General features: G+C 44.0%; 1 protein-coding gene across 1 annotated transcript in view; it reads left to right on the top strand.

Annotated features, from left to right (window-relative positions):
- Positions 1–4,394: 4,394 nt before the first annotated feature.
- Positions 4,395–20,981, top strand: part of KPNA3 (karyopherin subunit alpha 3) — a 50,987-nt gene continuing 34,400 nt past the window's right edge. The window contains exon 1 of the mRNA XM_087756640.1: positions 4,395–4,582. Coding sequence (XP_087612766.1) covers positions 4,499–4,582 — 84 coding nt within the window. The 5' untranslated portion in view covers positions 4,395–4,498. The remainder of the gene's footprint in view (positions 4,583–20,981) is intronic.

Below are 20,981 nucleotides of genomic sequence, written 5' to 3'. Positions count from 1 at the left end.
AAGATGAGGAACTGGTGTGTACTTAGTCTGGGGTTTCTTGTGAGAAGAGCGGAGGAGGAAAGTGATGCTCTGTCCCAGGAGGAGCTTCCCCTAATTCTCCTCCCGGTCAAAGTGTGGACAAAGGTGCTGAGACAGCAACTTGGCTCAGACTGAACACAGAGGGCCTATGAATAACCAGAGGTTTTACGGTTCCTCCTTCACTAGCAACATCCCCCAGATTCTGGAAATGCTGGCAGACCAGCCAGCTGCTCCCTCAAGGCTTCTGTTCCTGGTCTGCAGATAATGAGGCATTTATAAACCCCGACTCTGGGCTCTTCACTGGTTCTTCCAAAGCCAGCCTCACATGAGCTCCTTCACCAGCTCTTTGTGTTGCCCCCAAACGCGACTTCTCCCAGTAGCAAGGGCAGCCCTCTGGGACTGGTCCTGGCACAGATGTACTGAGGAGGGTCCTCGTTTCCCTAATGCTCTTCGTTTACCAGGATTTACCTCACATTCATTACTAAGCCTTAGTTACCATGAGGTAAGAACATAGCTCTTTCCTTATGAAGACAAATTTTTACTTCAGTGGTGGACAGACCTGCAAACATGCAGTAATAGTCTCTCTGAAATGATGCATTTATCTTAAGGGAGAATGAGTGTCAAAGGCATTGTTTGTAGGGGACTTTGCCTTAGTTTACTTTATGTGTTACTCACCCCTTTTTGTCAGAGAGCAACACCCAATGAGACGCTGCTCAGCCGGTTGCTGCAGAGTTGTACCTGCTGTGGGGACAGCTGCAGGTGACGCAGGCAGGGACCCTGGCCGCACACATGTTTGAGCCTGCACCAGTCACACTGCCTCTAACAGACACATGGTTTAAATCAACTTAGAGGCTTAAATAACTGTCCTTGTACCTTTCTGTGATTACAAGTTGCATGATTTTACAGACTGGTCTTGACAGGTCATCTATAGCCAAGTCAGCAGCAGTGGTTTAAGACGATACCACCTCACCAGCTGCCCCAGTCCTCTGCTGGGAGCAGCAGGAGGCATCCACACCTCCTCCACCCCATAGGTCTCAGCTTCAGTTGCTTGTGGCTGTGATCAGAGAGACTGAGGAGCTGATACATCTTTTATTTGCCTCTCCTGACTAGCCTTCTAACATCCACTAGCAGGGTGGGACTGACAACAGGTAGCGTCTTAAAGCACTGGACCTAAATCTCCCCAATCCTTCTTGGAGGGACTGCCAGCAAGAGCTTGACTCAGGTTCATTACATTTCTTTTACATGCTGCTTTTCTTGTAGCTGTATTGACTGGTGGATATAGACAAAATCGCTGACTGAAAAAGAGCAAGTGACCAGCTACCACAGAGTGAGTAGCCTCTGACTCTGGAGCTGTAGGTGGGGTCCAGAGTTGATCACGTGCACTTCCCAAAATATGGCAATATCACCTGCTGGGTTAATTTTGTTTTGCTGAAGCCAACAGGTCATCTCAGAAACAAGCACAGCTCAACTCTGTTCAGCAATGGGACACCTGAAGAGTTGTTATTGTCCCACACCTTTGAATTACGAAAGATCTTTCCTCCCCGTAGCTCTTTAAGTGATGAAGTTTATGTTGTCGGGGCACGGAAGGCACCCACAGAACTTGCTGGCCCTAACCAGATTCTTTTCCTCCCCTTCATCCCTTCCCACCTCCCAGAAGCCCCATTTCAGCCCAGACAGGACATCAACCTGCACATCAGGGCTGGGGCTGCGGTGGAGTTGGAGACCGGCACTGCTGCAGCGTTGCTGAGGCAGGGACCGACAGCCCCAGGCGGCTGAAATGGAGTGCGGGGAGGACGCTCAGGGCCAGTTTATTATAATATGTTAGCATTAGTGTGCTCACAGCCCTGACATATATCTTGCAGGTCTTGGTGACAAGAACACATTGCTATGAAGCTCATATGGTGAGGAAGAATGGCCACCCTGAACCACATGGTTCATTCAGCTTTCAAAGTAGAAAAGTACTAATTCCTTATATTTTAGTAGTGTCTGTTAATTACAGTGCCAAAAAGTAGTATTTGCTTAACTACATCAAAATGTTTTCTCTCTGAGTACATGCAAGTTTAATTATCTAGTCAAGGGCTCCACCAAGAAGCTTTATTCAGGCAGTAAAACTAATCAACCTTCCATGTAGCTCTGTCTAAGAGACGTTCAATTCCTGACTGTCTACTAAGACTAATGAAATGTACTATAGAAACTCTGAAAGGCTTATACCACAGATAGGAAAAAAATGGGAGAGAAAAGACATCACCACCATTGTATCTATAAAACCTATCTAGTGGAATGGGTGTAGATTTATGGATTGGTAAATTGAGTTGTCCCAGTCTGGAGATACTCCATTTTTTATTGGCAAGTTTTCCTTTTACCTCACAGATTACGCTGGATGGAGCTGAACAAAGCTCTTTTGTTCGCGGTAATGGTGAGTAGCTCCTCCAGAGGATAACTGCAACACCCCTGCCTGGCAGAGACAGGATCAGCATTGCTCTGATGCCCTAGCAGGCCTGAGTAAGCCACAGCTGGCAGCTGTGGCCACCTTCCTTGGTGGGTAAAACAAAGTTTTCAGTTTCTGAATCTGCTTTAGCAGCTCTCTTGAAGGCAGCCGGACAGCTGGATCCAATTCCCCTTCAAAAGAGCAAGTTTCAGAGCCTAGAAGCCATCTCTGACATTAGCGATCTTGACAAACGCTGGTACATCAGTCATGCCATTTGGGCTTTGCCTGTCTCTGGCTCCTTCTCTTCCATTGCTAGTAATAATGGTGCAGCACGTCCAGACAAAGCCGTTGGGAAAACGCATGGAGGAATGCGCACAGGGAGCCGAAACTACTTGGATACGAAAGGGATGGAAATGCTACATTGATCCCTCAGATAAGAACATTTGGCACGCAGCTGAACGACAGTGAAGAGCATTAGTCTTCCAGATTTTTATTCATCTCCATCAGGCTGCAAGCTTTATTTTGCCAGAACTGTGAGTTACAAGTTACAGTCATTTGAATGATACAAAAAAGGGCTGGGGGAAAGCAATTAAAAAGCCGAGCTGTCAATTAGAGGGAGAGACTCTGAAAGAGGTCTGTGAAAAGCTTATATATAGCTACAAGGGTCTGTTGCAGAACCTGATGTGGTATAAGATGAGCTAGATATGAACGTTACATGTTTTTGTTATTTTTGATTTCGGTTTTCTTGGATGCTTTTCTGCCAAATAAATAATACTGTGCTTTATGGAAGGTGTTAGATCACTGTTTACCATTGTCTACAATTACCTTACATCACCCCTGCACATCCTCTTTTCCAGCCTGCAAATACTGGGTGTGACTTCAAGGTGCTGTATTTGACCCAGCCTGCTGTGCCCAGGCTACTGTCGGCCTGGAGGTCCCGGTTCTGTTTGCAACATATACAATTACCACCCCGCTGCACTGATGACTTGGGGGGGTTGCAGTCATTTTGACAGTTGGGGGACAATTTGTTGGATCTGCAGAGACCATTTGTGCTCTGCCTTACGGTAGATACAACACCCCCAGAGGGACGCAGCCGGCGTGTGCACGTGTGGTACGAAGGGTGTGTTTGCAAAGCGCTGGATTTGCTTTCCACGCAGGGCTCGCTTGCACAGCGTGGAAGCTGAAGGAGACTCGGGGCTTCCCAAAGCATCTGGATTTGCGAGATGCTTGTTGTGCAGCATTTCCCAGGCGACATACAGCGACGTTAGTGCGGTCGTGGGGAGCAGAGGGAGGTGCGGAGCGGACCCCCGACAGGCCCTTGGCTGGCAGAGCTGCCCAAGGCCGGCTTTGCGGGTGAGCCACACCGGGGAGGTCACCCCACAGTGCATTTGGGGGACAAAACCGCAGCTAACAAGGGCGCGGGGACGCAGGGAGCTTCCCGGAGGTCGGGGCGGCCCTGAGCCTGCCGCAGCTCCCCTGTCAGGGATGATCCCGACGGGGCAGGTAGGGACCCGGGCCCCCTCAGAAGCACGAGGCCACGGAGGAGCGTATGCGGCCCTCCCCGCCGCCCTCGGCGTTTCCCGGCGCCCCACAGCGTTCAGCATCGAGCTGGAACCGCGCCCAAACCGGACCCGCGCAGCCCCGCGCCGAGGCGTGGGAGCGGCGGCCTCCCCGCCCGCCCTGCAGGGCGCGCTCCCGCCCGCTCCACGTGCGAGGCCGCCGCCCGCCGGGACTACATCCCCCAGAATGCACCGCGGGGGCTCCCTCCGCTCGGGACGCGAGGCGGGGCGAGCCGGGAGGGCAGCGCTGCCATTGGCGGAGCCCGCCCGCCGCGTCACGTGCGCCGGCGGCCGCTCTCCCAGTCACTCAGCAACGGCGCGCGCGCTCGCCCCCCCCGCCCCCCCCCCCCCGCGCTCGTCACGGAGCGTCCCGCTTCCCCCCGCCCCCTCTCCTCCCCCCCCGCCCTCCCCTCGCGCGAGCCGCCGGGAGCCGCCGGAGCCGCCTCGCAGGAGCTGGGAGCCGCCGCCGCCGCCGGGAGCCGCCGCCGCCGCCATGGCCGAGAACGCCGCCGCCGCTGCCGCCGGCCTGGAGAACCACCGCATCAAGAGCTTCAAGAACAAGGGCCGCGACGTGGAGGTAGGTGCGGGGCCGGCGGGGGCCCCGGCCGGGCCCGGCCTCCGCCTCCGGCGGGCGCGAGAGGAGGGGCCGGGGCCGGCGCCGGGGCCTGGCCGCGCTCGCGGCGCCGCCGGCGGGCGGCGGGAAGGAGGCGGGGAGCGGCCGCCCGGGGCGGGCGGGCGGCGGCGGGGAAAACGCCCGCGGGGGTTTTTTCTCCTCCGTCATGCGGGCGCGGCCGGCGGGGGGCGGAGGAGGCGGCGGCGGCGGGGGGAAGGGTTGGCGCGGCCGGGCCGAGCGCGGCCCCGGCGGGCGGGCGGGCCCCGCCGCGCCCCCCTCCGCCGCTTTGCCCCCTCCGCGGCTTGGCGGGGTGCGGGAGGGCCCGGTGGGCCCCGCGCCGGCGGCTGTGGCCGGGCAGGGCCGGCAGGATGCACCCCGCCCCCCCTCCCCGCAGCGGCCCTTTCCCCCGGCCCGGCTGCCTTCCCGGCCCGCCCCCGTGCTCGGCGGGATCGGGGCGCGGATGGGGTGGACAATGGTGCCGGCCGCCTTTTGTGCCAGCCCCGCCGGGCGGTAGTAGCCCTTCCGCCGGGGCGAGGGGCTGCCCTGCCCGTCCTCCCCTGCCCCGCCGTGCCGCTGCCGCGCAGGGAGGCCTGTGTTGCTGGCAGGGGCCGCTCCCAGGCTGATCAGCCTTTTTGCAGTGTACTGTGCTGGGCCATTTTCTTCCCTGCACTGCCTTAAATCAACCTTTTTTTTTTTTATTTTTCCCCTTCTTTTTTGAAAATGCTGGTAGGCACACAAGTAATCGTCTGCTGGGCGTCTCCACCTAAATCGAGACGGAGCGTGGTGCTTACTAAGGCTTATGGGGTAGTAGTTTACTCCCCCGAATTTGAGAGATGCTGGGTGATTAGAAGCTTATTCCCTGGAGGTGTTCTGAAGGTCTTCTGAGTCTGTGTGTCGTTCCCGGGGACATCTTCCATGCTAGTCGCAATTGAAAAGGGAGGAAATCCCAAATCTTGTGTTTAAGTTTCTGTAATAGGAAAGGAAGGAGGAGGGAGTTGTTCTGAAATCAGAGTAGGATTGAAATCAGATTAGGATTCACTAGGGTGAAAACCTAAATGTGTGTCAGATTACTTTGACTTCACCCGAGGGTGTTTTCCATGCTTCTGTTGATATTATCACTTAATTTCACTTCTGTGATCAGTAGGGCTGGAATTTTAGTCCTTTGAAAGCACATTTTGCGTTTTAGCAGAATTCACACCTCTGCTGCTATTGTTTGGGTGGAGACAATTTTATGCAGGTCAGGCTTAGTAGCAGCAGTGTCTTTAAGATGACATTCACGGTGTAAACTAATCTTTATCTTAATTTTTGTTGAACTTGGTGACAGTGAATCTTTCTCACAGAAAATATTGTATGTAAGGAGTATGATAACTTCAACACTTCTGGCTAACATTAGTAAATGTTAGAAAGTAACTAAAAATTGCCCATCCTTCTGTTTAGCAGTTGCTTTTCAGGGTAAGGAGGAGGCGTGGTGGGTTTCTTTTTCCCCTTCTCATCCAGTGAGACTCTTCCTGCTGCTCCTCATTCATTTTCTCCTTGTCTCATCTCCCCGTGTTGGTTACTGGCTTTGTTGCTGCTTTCTCAGTCACTGGCCTGAATCCATCAGAGTGCTAAACAGGGAAAGGTTAGGTATGTTCATGCCTAGTGTGAACTGATCTGTCATCCATACTTGCTTATATTATAGCATGCCTGAGACTAGGGGAATTAAATATCTGCCTCTATGGGGGGGAAGAGGGAGATTGACTGCCTAAGCTTTACTGAAATTAGTTATACCAGACCAGCTAAGGTAGCTTAGCTCTCGTTTCTTCCTGAAGGGGAGTAATTATTTTGGAATAGGGCATTTGCTGTTATGGAGAAGTGTATCCTCTAGGGTTATCCTCCAGTGTGCTGACTGACTTCCTTTTGTGGCTGAGCCTAAGACCGTTTGGCAGATAGCTCCAATAATGTTAATGTGGTTAAAGCTTTCATCCATGCTTTTGAAAAGGGTTAAAATCTAAGAAGCGTCTTTCTTTTGAGGGCAACAAACAGATGAAACACGGAAGTATGTATAAGTTGTCTACCCATGGAGATACGCTAAAATGAAATGTAGATTCATTTAAAGGACTGTAAAAGATTAGAAATGTGTCAGCGTCTTTCAAAACAACTTAATTTGTATTAAATGTCTGAAATTTTCTACTACACCTCCTTTTTGACTTTTTTCTGCTCATGGTACTTAATTAAAAGTTCATGTTAGAAGTACCCTTCTAAGTAAACTGTACCTAACTTAAGTCTCTAGAAGTGAAACAATGCGAGTTAAGTTTGTAGTGGAAAATGAAGGAGCACAGCAGTGCTATATGATTGCCATTACTTAATGTGCTTCTCTTGAGATACTGCTACACAGACTGACCTGCTGATTGGACAGTTTGTCTGTATTTAGTGAAAGTTATCAGTTCTCCACAAAATGTTTCCTTTCTAAATGAAACATCGTATGTAATTCCCAACTGTCAGCAATTAAACACACTTGTTTTGGTCCCTGTGCTGCAATAAGGAGTTTTACATAGAGATCCTGCCTCCAATTTTCTGTACTTAACTTTGGAAACCAGGAGGCATCAGTGCTATCGTTGGCATTGATCTGCATCTACACATTATGTCAAATTCCACCAATGAGAAAATAGGTGGTTAGGATGATGGAGTAATAAATCATGGCCTGATATCTAGATTATATCCTTTGGAAACTCTAAAACGTTCAAAGCCGTACGCTCTCAAGTTCAGCTTGAAAACAGTGACGTTTGAGTCACCTTCTGCCTGGAGACAGTCACTGCCTTTGAACTCATCAGGCTTGAATACATTCTTTAGTCATCTTCCTTTGGCTTCTAATAAATACTGATGAGTTATTATTGATCCCCTCTGGGTACAGACTCTTCTGGCAGACCAAAATACTTACTCCTTTAATTTGTAGTTAACTCATATTTTATTACTGGGTTTGCTAGGCTATATAATTGTCTTTGCTTTTTGTTAATGCAACTTTAAGGGAAACAAAAGATGAGTAAGTACTTTTGTTTTATCTTAAGACAGACCTCAGTACCCCATGCAACTTCTCACTGTGCTGCTTTGCTAAGAGCAAAGAAACTGATCTGTTGAGCAGAAGTCAAAGCTTCTGAATCCTTGACCTGCATAGGTTCACTCTACTTTTCCTAGTTTCAGGTTTGGGTGGAAATTTATTACCTTTTTGTTCGCTTCCTCTGTTAAGGAAGTAGAGATGTGTATATAGAACTGGAATTCTGGTTTTGAAGTATTAGTACTTCCAAAAAGTCTTTAGCCCCCGAAAGGTATAATAGCAAAATCAAATGCCAGAAACAAAGTGTTACTCACTTCATACGAGTTTGTGTTCTTGCTTTTATTAGTGAGACTCTTCTATTTTTATAGGTACTGACATGTGATTAGCAGCAGACAGCTAACCTGAACCTGCAAAGCTGACCGATAAGAAGCCAAGACACTAGTGGCTTCATCTGGACAAACGACAGCCAGAACAGTTTCTCCTCACAACCCTCTCAATTTTATATTCTCCAGAGATGTGAAAGGGCTTTTTAAATTGTCCCATATATGAAGAGAAAGCTTTCCTGTGTCAATCATAGGCATGTAGTCTTAAGTCTCAGTGGGTTTCTTCTAAATGTATGGCACTGATTATTCCAATACAATTAAAGCTTTACAGGACAAGATTAAACAGTTGCAATCACTTAATTCGTAATACCCCTTGTAACTGCTGCATTTATTTGTTTACATTGACATCTAAGCTAACCTAGCTTTTAGAAAACCTAATTTGAACCTTCTGATTTTTCTGTTTGCAGTTCTTCACCTTCATTCTCTGCCTAGTAACATCCTTCTTAGACTTTTTTACTTCTCCAGCTTCTCGGACCACAAGCGTTACTTACTCTTTATTGCAGTAGCAGGGACCTATATGTTGGATCACTGTTCTGATGTTTAAGGTGACAGATCAAACAATTCAGCTCATTTCTTTTTGTCGGGACTAGCAGCATCCCTGACTAAACCTGAGGAAAAATTCTTGATGAGCAGAGATGTTATAATTTGTAGGGCTGTCTGCATGACTTACTGTTGTTTTTGTGTGTGGTGCAATGAGACTATGTGGTCATGTAATTAGCAAAGTGCATACTGCATCAAAAGTAAAGCTCCATGTGCACTCATTTTAAAAAAAACAATAACTAGAGAGGAGTTAGTACATTATCATCTAAGTAACTTTCTGTAAAAACACTTTAATGACTGGGATTAAAATTTCCTTTTTGTATACTTGTCATACCCCTAATCATAAGTCAAAAGAACATAAGTCTTTGAACTTCTGTTGCTTAGGCCATAGGATTAACCTCCTGAAATCTGTTGAAGGCTATTTACCAAAAGGAGACATAGTGACTCTGTCATCTTTCGCCTACTGCTGCTCTATTTGATTTTAAGCTTCAGAGGTCCTGGCCACTGATGTCTTTTCCCCAGTTACAGTTTTTTTGGGGCAGTTGTATCACCTTTGGGTCCAGGGACTTTAAAGGATCCATTTTTATTCTGTACCTTCAGCATCCTGACCCCAGATGAGGCAGAGGAAGAAACTGGGCTTAGCCCAGATCTCCATCATCAGCTCTGGCAGCTTCAGTGTATTTACTGTTGCTGCTTCGCTAACAGCGTGGATGTAGTTCTTGAGGATGCTTGAATTTATTCACATTTTTCTGTCATGCTGCCATGAATTTTTTTGCAAGCAGAGGAATATCATTCTGGGGAGGCCAAATCTGTACAGTCAGATACAGGTTGACTTAAAGCCATGTTCCCATCAAATGTCAAAAGCTTATTGCAGTGGAGGTACCATAGCTGCGCAGTGTTAACGAATGAGCAGATATGCTGCTACCAGCTCATTTCTTGATGCTGTTTTGTGCACTGACTAGTGTTTTGGCTGTCTCCCTGTATTCCTCTCAAACACTACATGAAACAAATAAGGCTTGTAGCAATCCCAGAAAGCCCTTTACTCCCAGCTACTTTACAACAACCCAGATTCTTTCAGGAGCTCACTTTTACAGATTGATCAGCTTTCTGCCTTTTGCTTTGCTGGCACAGGAACTGATACTTGCAAAAGAAGAGATGGGAGGCAATAAGGCTGTAACAGCTGATTTAGGTTGGCTTAGGGTACTGTGGACCTGCTCTCTTAGTAGCCTCACTGGCTCTGTGAATCTTAGTAGTTTAAGTGAAAACACAGGTGGCAGGTAGCTTCCTGTTGGGAACGGGATTTAATATAAGATCAAGTACTCTCGTGCAGAGTTTCTAAGCTCTGACTCCTGCAGCTTCTTTATTACCCTTTCAGGCCAGTGTACTCTTGGGAGAGCACAGGTGTACATGTTTGTACCTTGGAAAGAATTACATGGGTAGGTAGCACGAGGTAGATGTGGGAAGCCTCCTCGGTTGTTATTGCTACAGAATTCTCCAAACTTCAGTTAGTCTGCAAGTAAGTAGTACAATGCTGTGAAATGTTTGTGACTCTTGGCAGAAAACAAACACCTAATAAGTCCACCTACATGTACTGTCTTACATTTTTCTTGTGAGGTTCAAAATCAATTGAATGCATTGCATTTTAGAACGTTTAAAGACGCAGATACCTTAGGAAGTCATTGTTTATTCTAGAAATACCCGTGGAGAAAACAATTTGGAGATGGCATCTCATGATGAACATAATCTTCATAAGCTGATTGGGATCTGTGCTTGCTGTACTGAGGCCCAATTATTGCTGTTTGTTATTGTGATATACCAAGCCTTAGCTAATCTTCCTGTAATTACAGAATTTGTTTCTCTTCATTCTTGTGTATTTCTAACACTACAGCAGTTGCTCTGGTATCTCTAAAGCTGCTTCTATTAGAGGATTGATTTTTAACTTGTAAACTGTCAAAATCTGGTCAAAGTTGATAGCAGCATAACTATCATACTAGTTTTAAGAGCTCTCTAACTATTTTTACATAAGTTCTTTGAAGCTTTCATAATATTTATGCAGTTCCAGCACAAATTCAAGCAGGACATTTTGTCCTCTAAAACTGCGTTATCTGAAAAGACAGCGATTAGGAGGACGTGCCAGCTACAAGTGAGTGATCAGATTTGTATTTATTGTGGGATTGGAAGTGGAATGAGGCATCTAATTTATAAGATTAGGCTAGAAGAAGCAATGAACTGGTTGAAGCTGATGGGGCGTGTCATCAAGTAGTAAAGACAAATTGCCAAGTGAACTGACTTGAAATGAAAAAGACATGCAAAACCTATATGTTTTCCAAGAATAGAGTCTATCAATTGTTTCCAAAATACCCAGCACTGTGAAACTCTGATGGTGAATTGGTATTCCTCATTACTTCTGTAATAGCAGAAGCTGTGGGCTTTGCATTCCATTTCACAAAATTTGACATGGGTAGTCAAAAGAGCTAGTTTCTTCCAAAAAGTTAGTCCTACATCAGAACTGTCTGTGCCTTGGAGTGAATTAGTTGCAAAGCTCTTCATGTTTCTTTAATTTTCTGCTCCCTTAGCTTCCTGAGCCAGCCCTTCATGTCTGGAGAAGACCAGCGCTGGCTCAAAGCGGTCAGTGTGAAGGGGAGAAGGTATACCTTGTCTAGTGATATTTAACTGTTGCATTGTTATCCCTTCAGTCAGATTGACACCATTAAATCTGCTGGGGAAGCTCCATATCGTTTCTTCTGGGTCAGCTGACACTTGTCTCCTTTCTCAGGTTAAGCAAATGTTACAGTCAGTTTTAAACTTGATTTTTTTGTGTGTGTGTTTAATAAATACAGTGAGTACAAAATAGAAATATATACTGTATGAATGGCTGCAGAACAGGAGAAAAAATTAATATCTTCCCCATTCAAACACTTGTTACTGAATGACTCATTTCCCTCATACTCCATCATGTCTGACCAGCTGAGGATCTCTTCTTGTGCATTTTTAACCTTGGTTGTTGTCAGATTCAGTAACAGGTGGACTTTGGAGGTAGTGATAGAAAAGCTGATTTGCAAAATCAACTTGGAGAAATGGCTTCCTCACAGTTTGACTTGTTAGCCTTGATGGAGATGTTTTTTAATGAGTGCTCAAGCTCCATTGCAAACTTGCTGGCGTGGAACATAGTCAAAGCTCGTCTATATGAGGAAAAGGTGGTTAGAAGGTGGTCAGACAGGGTGCTAGGGTGACTCGTGGCCAGGTTTTCAGAGATGCAATAAGGGATTCCTGGCCATGTGCAGTGTGAGGTTTCAGGTTTGCAGCTCTCGGAACATCCTAGTCCTTGCTTTTTCTTAGTCAACTACCGTGTAAGTCAGAAAGTTGATGAAATTATGCAGAGAGACATTATGCCTCTCTCTCAGGTAAGCTAAGGTCACCCTAACCAGCAGGTAGTGTCTTTGCATGCAGCTTTTTGGCATCAGATTCTCTTGCTTCTTTTCGAGCACACAAATGTTAGATGCAAAGTCAGTGGTAGTGGTTTCTCTGCACCAAAAATTTGACTTGCAGCCAGATATAGAAGGTTTTCCACATCAAGAGAGAATCCTGAAATGAGAGTGCCCTGCTAAGAGTCAGCAGGATCCTATTAACCACTGTTCATCAGGTGTGCCAGAAGAATGTAGCCTGGTAATGGGTACTGTTCATAACACTGAACAAACAGCAGTCAAGAGCAACCTTCCAGATGAGAAGAGACGTTTAAGGAGCTCTGACACAGGCAATCAATGTGACAGTGCCTTTCAGCATCACGAGCTGCCAGTGGCAGTTCAGAATCTGGCAGTACCCTCTTCCCATGCCCATCGCTTATATGGATATGGCCCACTGTACCTCTGTGCTCAGTGTTTTGGTGGCCCTGTAGCTGTGAGGTTCAAAGGAGTTCTGTATTGGTTCTTGTCCATCAAAACCAGACCACTTTTGATGGTCTAAGTGACTTCTTAGGACTAGCTGATACCCTTTTTATGGAAGGATGTATAAATTGGGATTTTGAGAAACTGAAGGTATCCTCAAGGAGAGAAGTGTGATACCCAAAATGTTCAAACGGCAGAAACATGGAATCAGGGCTTATGTTGCATTGAAAAGTGAGGTAGAAGCATCTAGAATTCATGATACTGAAATGATTAAATCAGAAGGATTGCTGACAGGGTTCATAAAAGATCGTGGGATGTTGCTGGAGTGTATTTTCTAATTCCTAATGCTCCATCGTCTTCCTGGGTTGTCAGCTGGGTTTATTGTTTTCTCTTGCATCTTGAGCAGAATGATCTCTTCATAGATTCAGTTAGGCAGCTAGCACATGTTTAATCTTTTTTTTCCCTTTTGAATATATCTTTCAAAAAATAGAAAAAAAAAATCTGATTTCATTTGAGCCATGTAATATCATACCAAAAAAGCTTGCTGTGGTTGAATATAGACTAGCTCTCTAGGGACTTGATTTGTTGTTTTTTCATGGCACCCTGTGAATGTATGCAAATTGCAATTATTGTTTCCCATTTTATAGATGGAATAATAGGACTTTTTTTCCTCACTTCACAGGGAGGTGCTTATAAATACATCATAGAATCATAGAACGATTGTCTGAGGTACTTCGATATTACAGTTGAAGACTGTTTAAGTAACTGGAAAGGGAGTGTCTTTGTTCAAACATAGATTGCACAAGAAGGTATCTGGCTAGTATTTAGCCTAGTAAGTTCTCTTTTTTCTTTTTTTTTTTTCTTTTTTTTTTTTCTTCCTAGGGGAAACTAGTATAAATATTTGGCAAGCTTAAGAACGTCTGGTCTTCTGTGGCATTTGCCTCAGAAGTCTGTGAGGCCTTTCTGACCAAACACTTTATTTTGTAGTTAGATTCTTGAAAGTGGTTATCTACAATTTTATAAAAGCTTTTACATTAAAAGGAATTTATTTAAGTCTTTATGCTGATTTGAAGATCAAAATTTTAGTCTGATGTTTTTACCTAGTTACCATGAACAGTCATTTTAATTTTGCTCTGCTGTTTTCTGTTTTCATGTACTGTACACAAGCGAAGATGACATTTTGGCTGTGAAGTACGGCATTAAAAGTGGTGGATTTGGTTTCTGGTAACATCTGTTAGAAAAAACTGAACCTATACCTCTGAATTGGGGTCTTCTAGACTATAGAAGAGGAAGGGGACTCCTGTTCTTTTGCAGTGGTAATCAGCTGTTCTTGAATAGACAGGTCAGTGTACTTTCCCTCCTCAGTAAGGGAATGGGAGGGACGCTTGCTTAGAAATTCTAGGAGAGGACAGAGGTGGTGTCATGTCTTGGGAGAGACCGAGGAGTCACGTAGGTGCTTTGCATGTTCTCCCTCAAGGACAGGATAAACTTCTGTTTCTAGGAGATTCTAAAGCATCTGCTACACTGTTCATGCAATACAGGAAAATAACAAATATCTTTTTAGCTTTCACACATCTGAATAGAAATTTGTGTACTGGCAAAAGCAGATTCCTGTAACGTAATACTGTACCAAATTTCAAATCCTTGTATGTATTTAGAGTGTGTCAAGAAGCCTTAATTGTCTAACTTTAAAAAAAAAGCGTGAATAGGAATCACTTGTAATTAGGCTATCTCGGTTATCCACTGTTCCTCATGCTTATTTGGCATATCACAGTATTCAGATAAGGCAGAGCTGGCATCATTGTAAAATACAGTATGCCCTTCTGTTTCCAAAAAGTACGGGAAAAGAAGAAAGACTCGATACAGGTATCCCTCGACCAGTAATTTCTTCTGGGCTGTAGCACAAATGACCAAACTCCACAGTTAAGTCCTTCAGGGTGGGCCCTTGTCAAAGTGGAGATAGCAGTGGCTGCATTGCCACAGCTCTTTGGAACACTGCACGGACAGGTTCCTTGCCCTGTTAGGACCACAGGACAAAAGGAATACTCGGGATTAGTTGGTGAGCCTTGCTGCCTGCCTCTTGATGTGCACAGACCAACTGTTGTGCAGTGATGAGTTAGCTTGGGGTGCTGTGGGATTACCTGGAAGCTTCAGTTTGGCTTCAGGTGGAGCCCATATGGCTGCATTGTGGTCTTTGGTCTGATGTCAGTAAAGGTGTGATTAACAGTGTTAAGATCTACATCTGAATGGAAATGCTGTAAAACTTTTTACTAGGTATAATGTCCTCGATTCACACAACAGCAGTAACTGGAAATTACTAGATTCTGTCTTCCTTCCCCCAGTTGAGTTTTGATGTTGAATAGAGAACTCCAGCTCTTCTTTTATTCTATATTAAAACAGCAGATAACGTGTTGATTGTATTTTGGACTGCTTTGTCTCCTTCAATATTGGTGCAATTTGTGTTGAATGCAGCCAACTAAATTGCTTCAGGTCCAGTCTCCTGAGGATTGTTGATATGTCTGTACTTGTAAACTGGGTAATTGGTATATGGAAATTAAAACATGAGTGCTCACATCTCACTTCTTTGCTGGTAGTACCTCAGTATGCAGGTGAAACAAATGCAGAGAGGATATCGGGGACCTCAAAGAATATGCTTACAAAAGAGCTGGTAAGAAATAAACTTAGCAATTGGTTTTCTGCCAAGGTCTTTTGGAGCAGTAGAAGTAGGTAATGTGGATGGGCAGCTTTGTCTGCTTCCATAGGGCTTTCAGGTGAGTCAGCACCATGAGCAACAATAGTTGGAGGCTTGTGGCTTTCCATATTGGCATGCATGTCTGACTTCAGTGAGTCATTACCCATCACTAAGTAAAAGAGTTGCAGTGGATATCTCATGCATCCAGTTTGCTGAGACTAGCCAGGTTCAGATACTCGAATTATCTTGCCACAGACTGGCTAATAAAAAGCAGCTGGTGTTCATTTTAGGGGCCCCAATCTGGGGATTAAAAAAAAAAAAACCAAAAAACAGTGTGGCAGCTCTGACTGCAAAAGAACTAGTTTTCCTTCAGCGGCCTTTTATTAACCCTGAGGAACACGAGTCCTAGACAGTTTATGGCATAAAATACAGTAGTGTAAATGCTACACTCTGGTCCTAATGTACCTAGTACTGTGTTAAAGGTGACAAGCCAAAAGGAAACTTTACAGTAGTAAGGTTCTGCAGCACACAGAGAATCTGAACCAAGTTCTAATACTTTCTGCAAAATAATAGAATGTTTCCCTAAAAGAGGAGTAAATACCTTTCAGGTCAAACAGTAATCAAATGAAATAAAACTCTCTTGGAGTCTCAGGTCAGGGTACAGGCACATTGTAAGTGTATTTGGCTGCTTTGGTAGATCTGTTGCTTGTACTGTGGAATCCATGCCCCCTGCCTGCATTTCTAACTAGGTCAGCATAATTTAATATGGAACTATGATAACAAAGCCAGAGGTGAAGTTGTTCTAACTTTGTAGTCTATATGACTGAAAAAAAAAAAAAGACTTTTTCTGAGAAGGACAATTTGGAGCTTTACGGGAGTTCTTGGTAATTAGGAATTGGGTGTGGGAAAGAAGAGTCTGCCTAGAACATACACTGGGGGGAAAAAAAGGCTGGATAGTAGTCCATGATGCTTGTAACTAAAGGAATAAACCTAGCAGGAAGGGTTAATTTTGACTAAACGTTTGGTTTAGTTTGGCATGGATGTCAAATCTTTTTGCACGTCCAAAAGAAATAGAGGGGATCAGTGTGCACAGCGTCATTGATTTCAGTTCTTTCAGTTGTGATTAAGTAGCTGCACGCAGACCGTTGTGATGCTGTCCCGGAATTTGCATTTAGTAGTCTCAGAATTTTTCCTTCATGTATTGTGATTTGCTTGCAATTCTTGGAGTAAGCTACATGCACTTTGAAAGTGTGAACAGGTAGAACAGCAGTATCACCTTCGATGAGTGTCCCTTTGTCTCTTTGGTTTTGGCTGAAGCCAGCTGTACCAGAACAAGCAGAACAGTATCAGTCTAAGCCTCAACTTTACACATGCTAACAAATTATATTCCTATGCAAATATGGAATATTTAACTTTTAATGTTAACCAAAGATAGACAGCTGACAGCCTTAATCATCTCAACTATTGTATACAAACGAGCACTTGAATTCTTTTTTTTTTCTGCCCAGAACCAGCCCAGCTCCTGAGGCTTCTGCATTTTCATGTGCATTGCAGTATTTCATGCTTGTTAAAAGGTGTCAGAGAAGGAATAAGGAAAAAAGGCTAGTAAAGCGATTTCTAGGGAAGAGCAGTGTTTACTTCGTCAGTGCAAACACCTTCTCCTTTCACGGTATTGCACCCACACCTACGTTGTAAAGTATTTAAACTATACTCTAGGGTATGCTCATATGCAAGAGGGGAGGTATTAGTTAAATCCAATCCAGCTGTTGGAACTGGGCCAGTTTTTTTTCTTTCAGTTAGGCAGGTGGAAGTAGTCTGGAATTGACTTGCAAATGCTAAGCTCTACGTGTACACTGTATGTTTAATAAAGCTACTTTACTATCCCAGCTATGTATTCAGGGTAGCTCTTCCCTGTAAGCATGTATCTTCTGGTTTTCTGAGACCGGTTCTTGTAATGTTGAGAGGCAAGAGCAGAAATAAAGAATTTAAATGACCAATTATCTTTTAATGAAGTTTGTAGATGCAGAGAAATTAGAATCAGTCAGTGAATTTGTTCTCTCTTTTCCACTTAAGACCTGAACTTTCAAAAGCAACTAAATGCGCATCTTGCCAAAGTTCGTGAAAATGTGTCTTTTGTATCCACAGACTAGCCAAAACTGACATTGGTGTGTGGTGTTCATCTTGTCAAGGTGAGCCTGGCTTTCCCACTTCCATGGGCTAGCTGGAGGCTGATGCATGCTGGTCGGCCCGCAGGAGAGCAGGAGTAGCCAGCTAGCTGCTTGTGGGGCAGCTGGCAGGCCAGCCGTGCTGGCAATATTGATGTGCTGGCTGGCATAAAAACATCTCTTTCCTGCCTCTCCATCTCTGATGTTTTCTGGACTTGCTCCTGTTGCACTGGAAGTGGTGTAAATGTGCTAATTAAAAGACGACGCTCCTCAGGTATCCCACTTAATGAGGTGGCTAGTCTGGGTGAGCACCACACTGAGCTCCAGATCTCCTTGTTACAATGGTAGGTAGATTTTTAGTCATTAAATTATGGCTAAGCTTTAATCTTCTGTCTGACACAATTGGTATAGCTAAAAATGGTTAAAATGTTTAAAATTCATACCACTTACTCTTGTGGCATTTGATTTTTTTTTTTTTCTGTTCAGAGAATGTATGTTATTAAACACCTGGTACATGAAACTTACTTTTTTATTTCATTTAAGAAATCTTAATCCCAGCATAACAAAGGGAATGTAATGACTTGAGCTTCTCACTTGTAACATTCACACATTTAAATAGTTTTAGTTTTCTGATTTGTACTGTAACTGGGGATGAAGTAATCTTGCCAAGCATCCAGAATTTCTTGTCTCTGAAAGTGATATACTTAAGGGACTTTAAAGTGCTTATAATCAATTAAGATTGATTTTTAGATATGAAGTAGAAATTTCAAATTAACAGAAACCCCAAGACTAGTTCCAATATTTCACTGTGAATGAGATATAACTTGCATAAAGTAGTACCAATGTTTTAAATCATTCTTTCATAAATAGGAGGACTGTTCTGACTGCTTTGTCTCAGATGTGATTTTGTCCTTTTGAATTAGCCTGAATTTTCCTCTTGTAGTCTCTTATAACTTTGGTAGGGGTTTGGGTTTTGGTCCCGTTTCTCCCCCCCACCCCCAACACAACCCCAAAAAAACCACACTACATTATGTGTTTGCTACAGAGGGTTTTGGAAAATGTTATCTTGTTCTGATGTACGTTAGACAGGTACAGCTGATTGGTTTGGGGATTCCTTGAAGTTTTTTTAGTTTACAGAAGCTATATGAGTTGCCCTTTCAGGTAGCTTAATGTATTATGCAGTTAAATGTTTTTTATGTTAAACAAAGGCTCAAGAAGCCAGAGAAGCTTGCTGGACTTAATTCTCTCCTTAGAATCTCAGTGCTGTTCAAAACTTCAAAGTAATCTTTTTTTTTTTTTTTTTTTTTTGCCAGGAAGGTGTGCATGGGCGATCTTAAGGCATCAAATGATAGTGTTACAGCAGCAATACTTGCTCTTTAACATGTAGTGAGCATCTTGTGCACCTTTGTACAGGGTTTCACAAAGAGTACTTGTGAAGTATGTGTGGTTGAGCCAAAGGGTCCCAAATGTTTAGTCACTTAAAAATAATTCTTTGAACGTGCTGGCAGTAAGGGTTACTTTATGCTGATAATTCAGAATTTCACAGGGTTATCTTTGCTTTTTGATATCAAGAGTTTTATGTACAGTTGTCTGTTCTGTCGTAAACCAAATATAAATTGAAAAATCTGGAAGACATTTGCCTTCTCCACTGGTGGCTCTGAAATTGAGCTTTGAGTTTCTTGTCAGCTTCTTGTTGGAAGAGAGATACCAGAGCTGAAACACTGATCTGTTGAGGATGGCTGTATTCTGTGTCAGTTCTGCCCACTGAGTGTGTCAAAGGCAGTTTTACAAGGACTGTGGCATTCTTCGAAGCCTGATTTTGGGCAGTGACTTGAAGCTTGCTCTGTTCTCAAGGTCTAGTGTCTCTTAAATCTCTTGTCTTTTGTCAGCTTAGCATTTTTGTGTTTTGTGTCACCGTGAAACAAGGTTCCCTTGCAGCCCTTAACACAACAACCCTAATGTGTGTAGTAATTTTTCTGTATTGGCATATGAAATTAATTTCAGTTTTGATACTTTGAGTGAACGAGGGATTATTTTTCTTTCAAGTGGAAGGTGTTAGGGAGGGATTCTTGGCATGTAAAGCTTTGTATCTGGGTTTGGAAGAGTATCGAGAAATTCAGGGTAGAAGTGAGAACACTGTTTTATCAAACAGCATCTAGTAGATCATCTGCGTTTTTCCTGGTTTATTTTATAAAATAACAGAATGCCGGGAAACTTGAAATTAGAAATACTGCTGAACATCTACCTTTGACTTGTTACAAGACTTACAGTACTAGGTGCATTATTGTGGTTATGTCAGTGTGTCAAACACACTGGTAGGTAATTGTTCTTCACAGATAGTGAACAGGGGAGAAGAAATCTCTTGTTACAAAAGCCTTATGAACTTAAGTCTGACTTGAGTCATGCGTAACAATGGAGACGTAATGTTGTAGCACAACTTGGTAAGTGTTGAATGTTCTTGTTTCTTAATAGTACGTGCTGGCTGATAGTTACTCATTTTTACTTTCTGCACCTTGAGTAGGGTGCGTTAATACCCTTGTGTTTAGGAGCAGTCTCACAGTTTAGGTTCTGCAGGAATAAACCGTCATCGCTTTTGTGATTTGTAGGATTTTGCCAGTTTTCCTTTTCTGAGATTTGGAGCCTGATTTTATTCAGTGAAACAGTTCAGATTTGTCTTGGGGTTAGTTTTGAGATGTGCTGTTTCAGCGTGATGTGAAGTTACTTCTTTGAGTACATTAAGCTGAGAAGTGACCATAGTCAGATGCTGTGGATGCCAAACACTATTAGATCCATTGGTAACATCTTGCTAGGCTTCAACTAGTATTGGATATATAGACTTTAGCAGATGGTTGTTCTCCCAGCCTGAAAGCTGGTAATGAATCCATAGGGTTAAGTTGCAGAATAATTTGGTCTCGACTCTGTTTTAGCTGACCTGTGTTAGCTGGGGAAAATGTTTAACCTTTCTACTGCTGTATAAATCCCTTGTAAATGTCTATCAGTTCCCTGCTGGGGCTTGCAGGTAGTGTAAAAGTGTGGTATTCTGCTTACAAGGGTGATGCTTCCTTAAAGGGAGGCTGGCTTTAGTGCTTAAGACTGCTTCTTTTGTATGCTGTTGGATTATAGTATGTTTGTTTATTCTGAGGCTGTAGGAAGGTGCTGATAACCTGCTGTATTTCTAAAATGCTTCATCTGAAACACAAGCTTTAAATACCTACTTTTTAGAAAATGCCAAGTCAGGACAAAAAATGAACTGGATCACTTAAGTCTGTTTTTTGGGGAATAAAATTTGCACATACACGTGTTTTTCATGTACAGTCTGTAGTTGCAACAGTTGACATGTATTAAGTGGAATTCGTGGTCTTAAATATATTGGTGTATAATGGTCGTCTCGTATGCTGGGGACATGAAGTGGAACACTAGTATCATCAGGTTAGAAATAATTTCAGCTGAGAGCACTGGTCATGATCCGACCATGGCAACCAAGTTTAACTGCCAGAATGCACTATAGGCTTTTTGGGAACTTCAGTCCCATATACTTGTAGGAAGACTCTAGCCCTAACGCTGTACTACTGATTCTTGGATGATCCTGGTGACCCCAACATGCTGAATTTTTAAAGATGCTGCACCAGCAGGAGACTCTGCAAGACCGGGAGCCCTTAGTTCAG

Source organism: Nipponia nippon, unplaced genomic scaffold (genome assembly GCF_047370975.1).
Source record: "Nipponia nippon isolate SJK-2023a ecotype South Korea unplaced genomic scaffold, ASM4737097v1 scaffold_2, whole genome shotgun sequence".
Taxonomy (NCBI): domain Eukaryota; kingdom Metazoa; phylum Chordata; class Aves; order Pelecaniformes; family Threskiornithidae; genus Nipponia; species Nipponia nippon.
The sequence above is the reverse complement of the archived record's forward strand: the minus strand, read 5'-3'. Positions and strand labels throughout refer to the sequence as shown.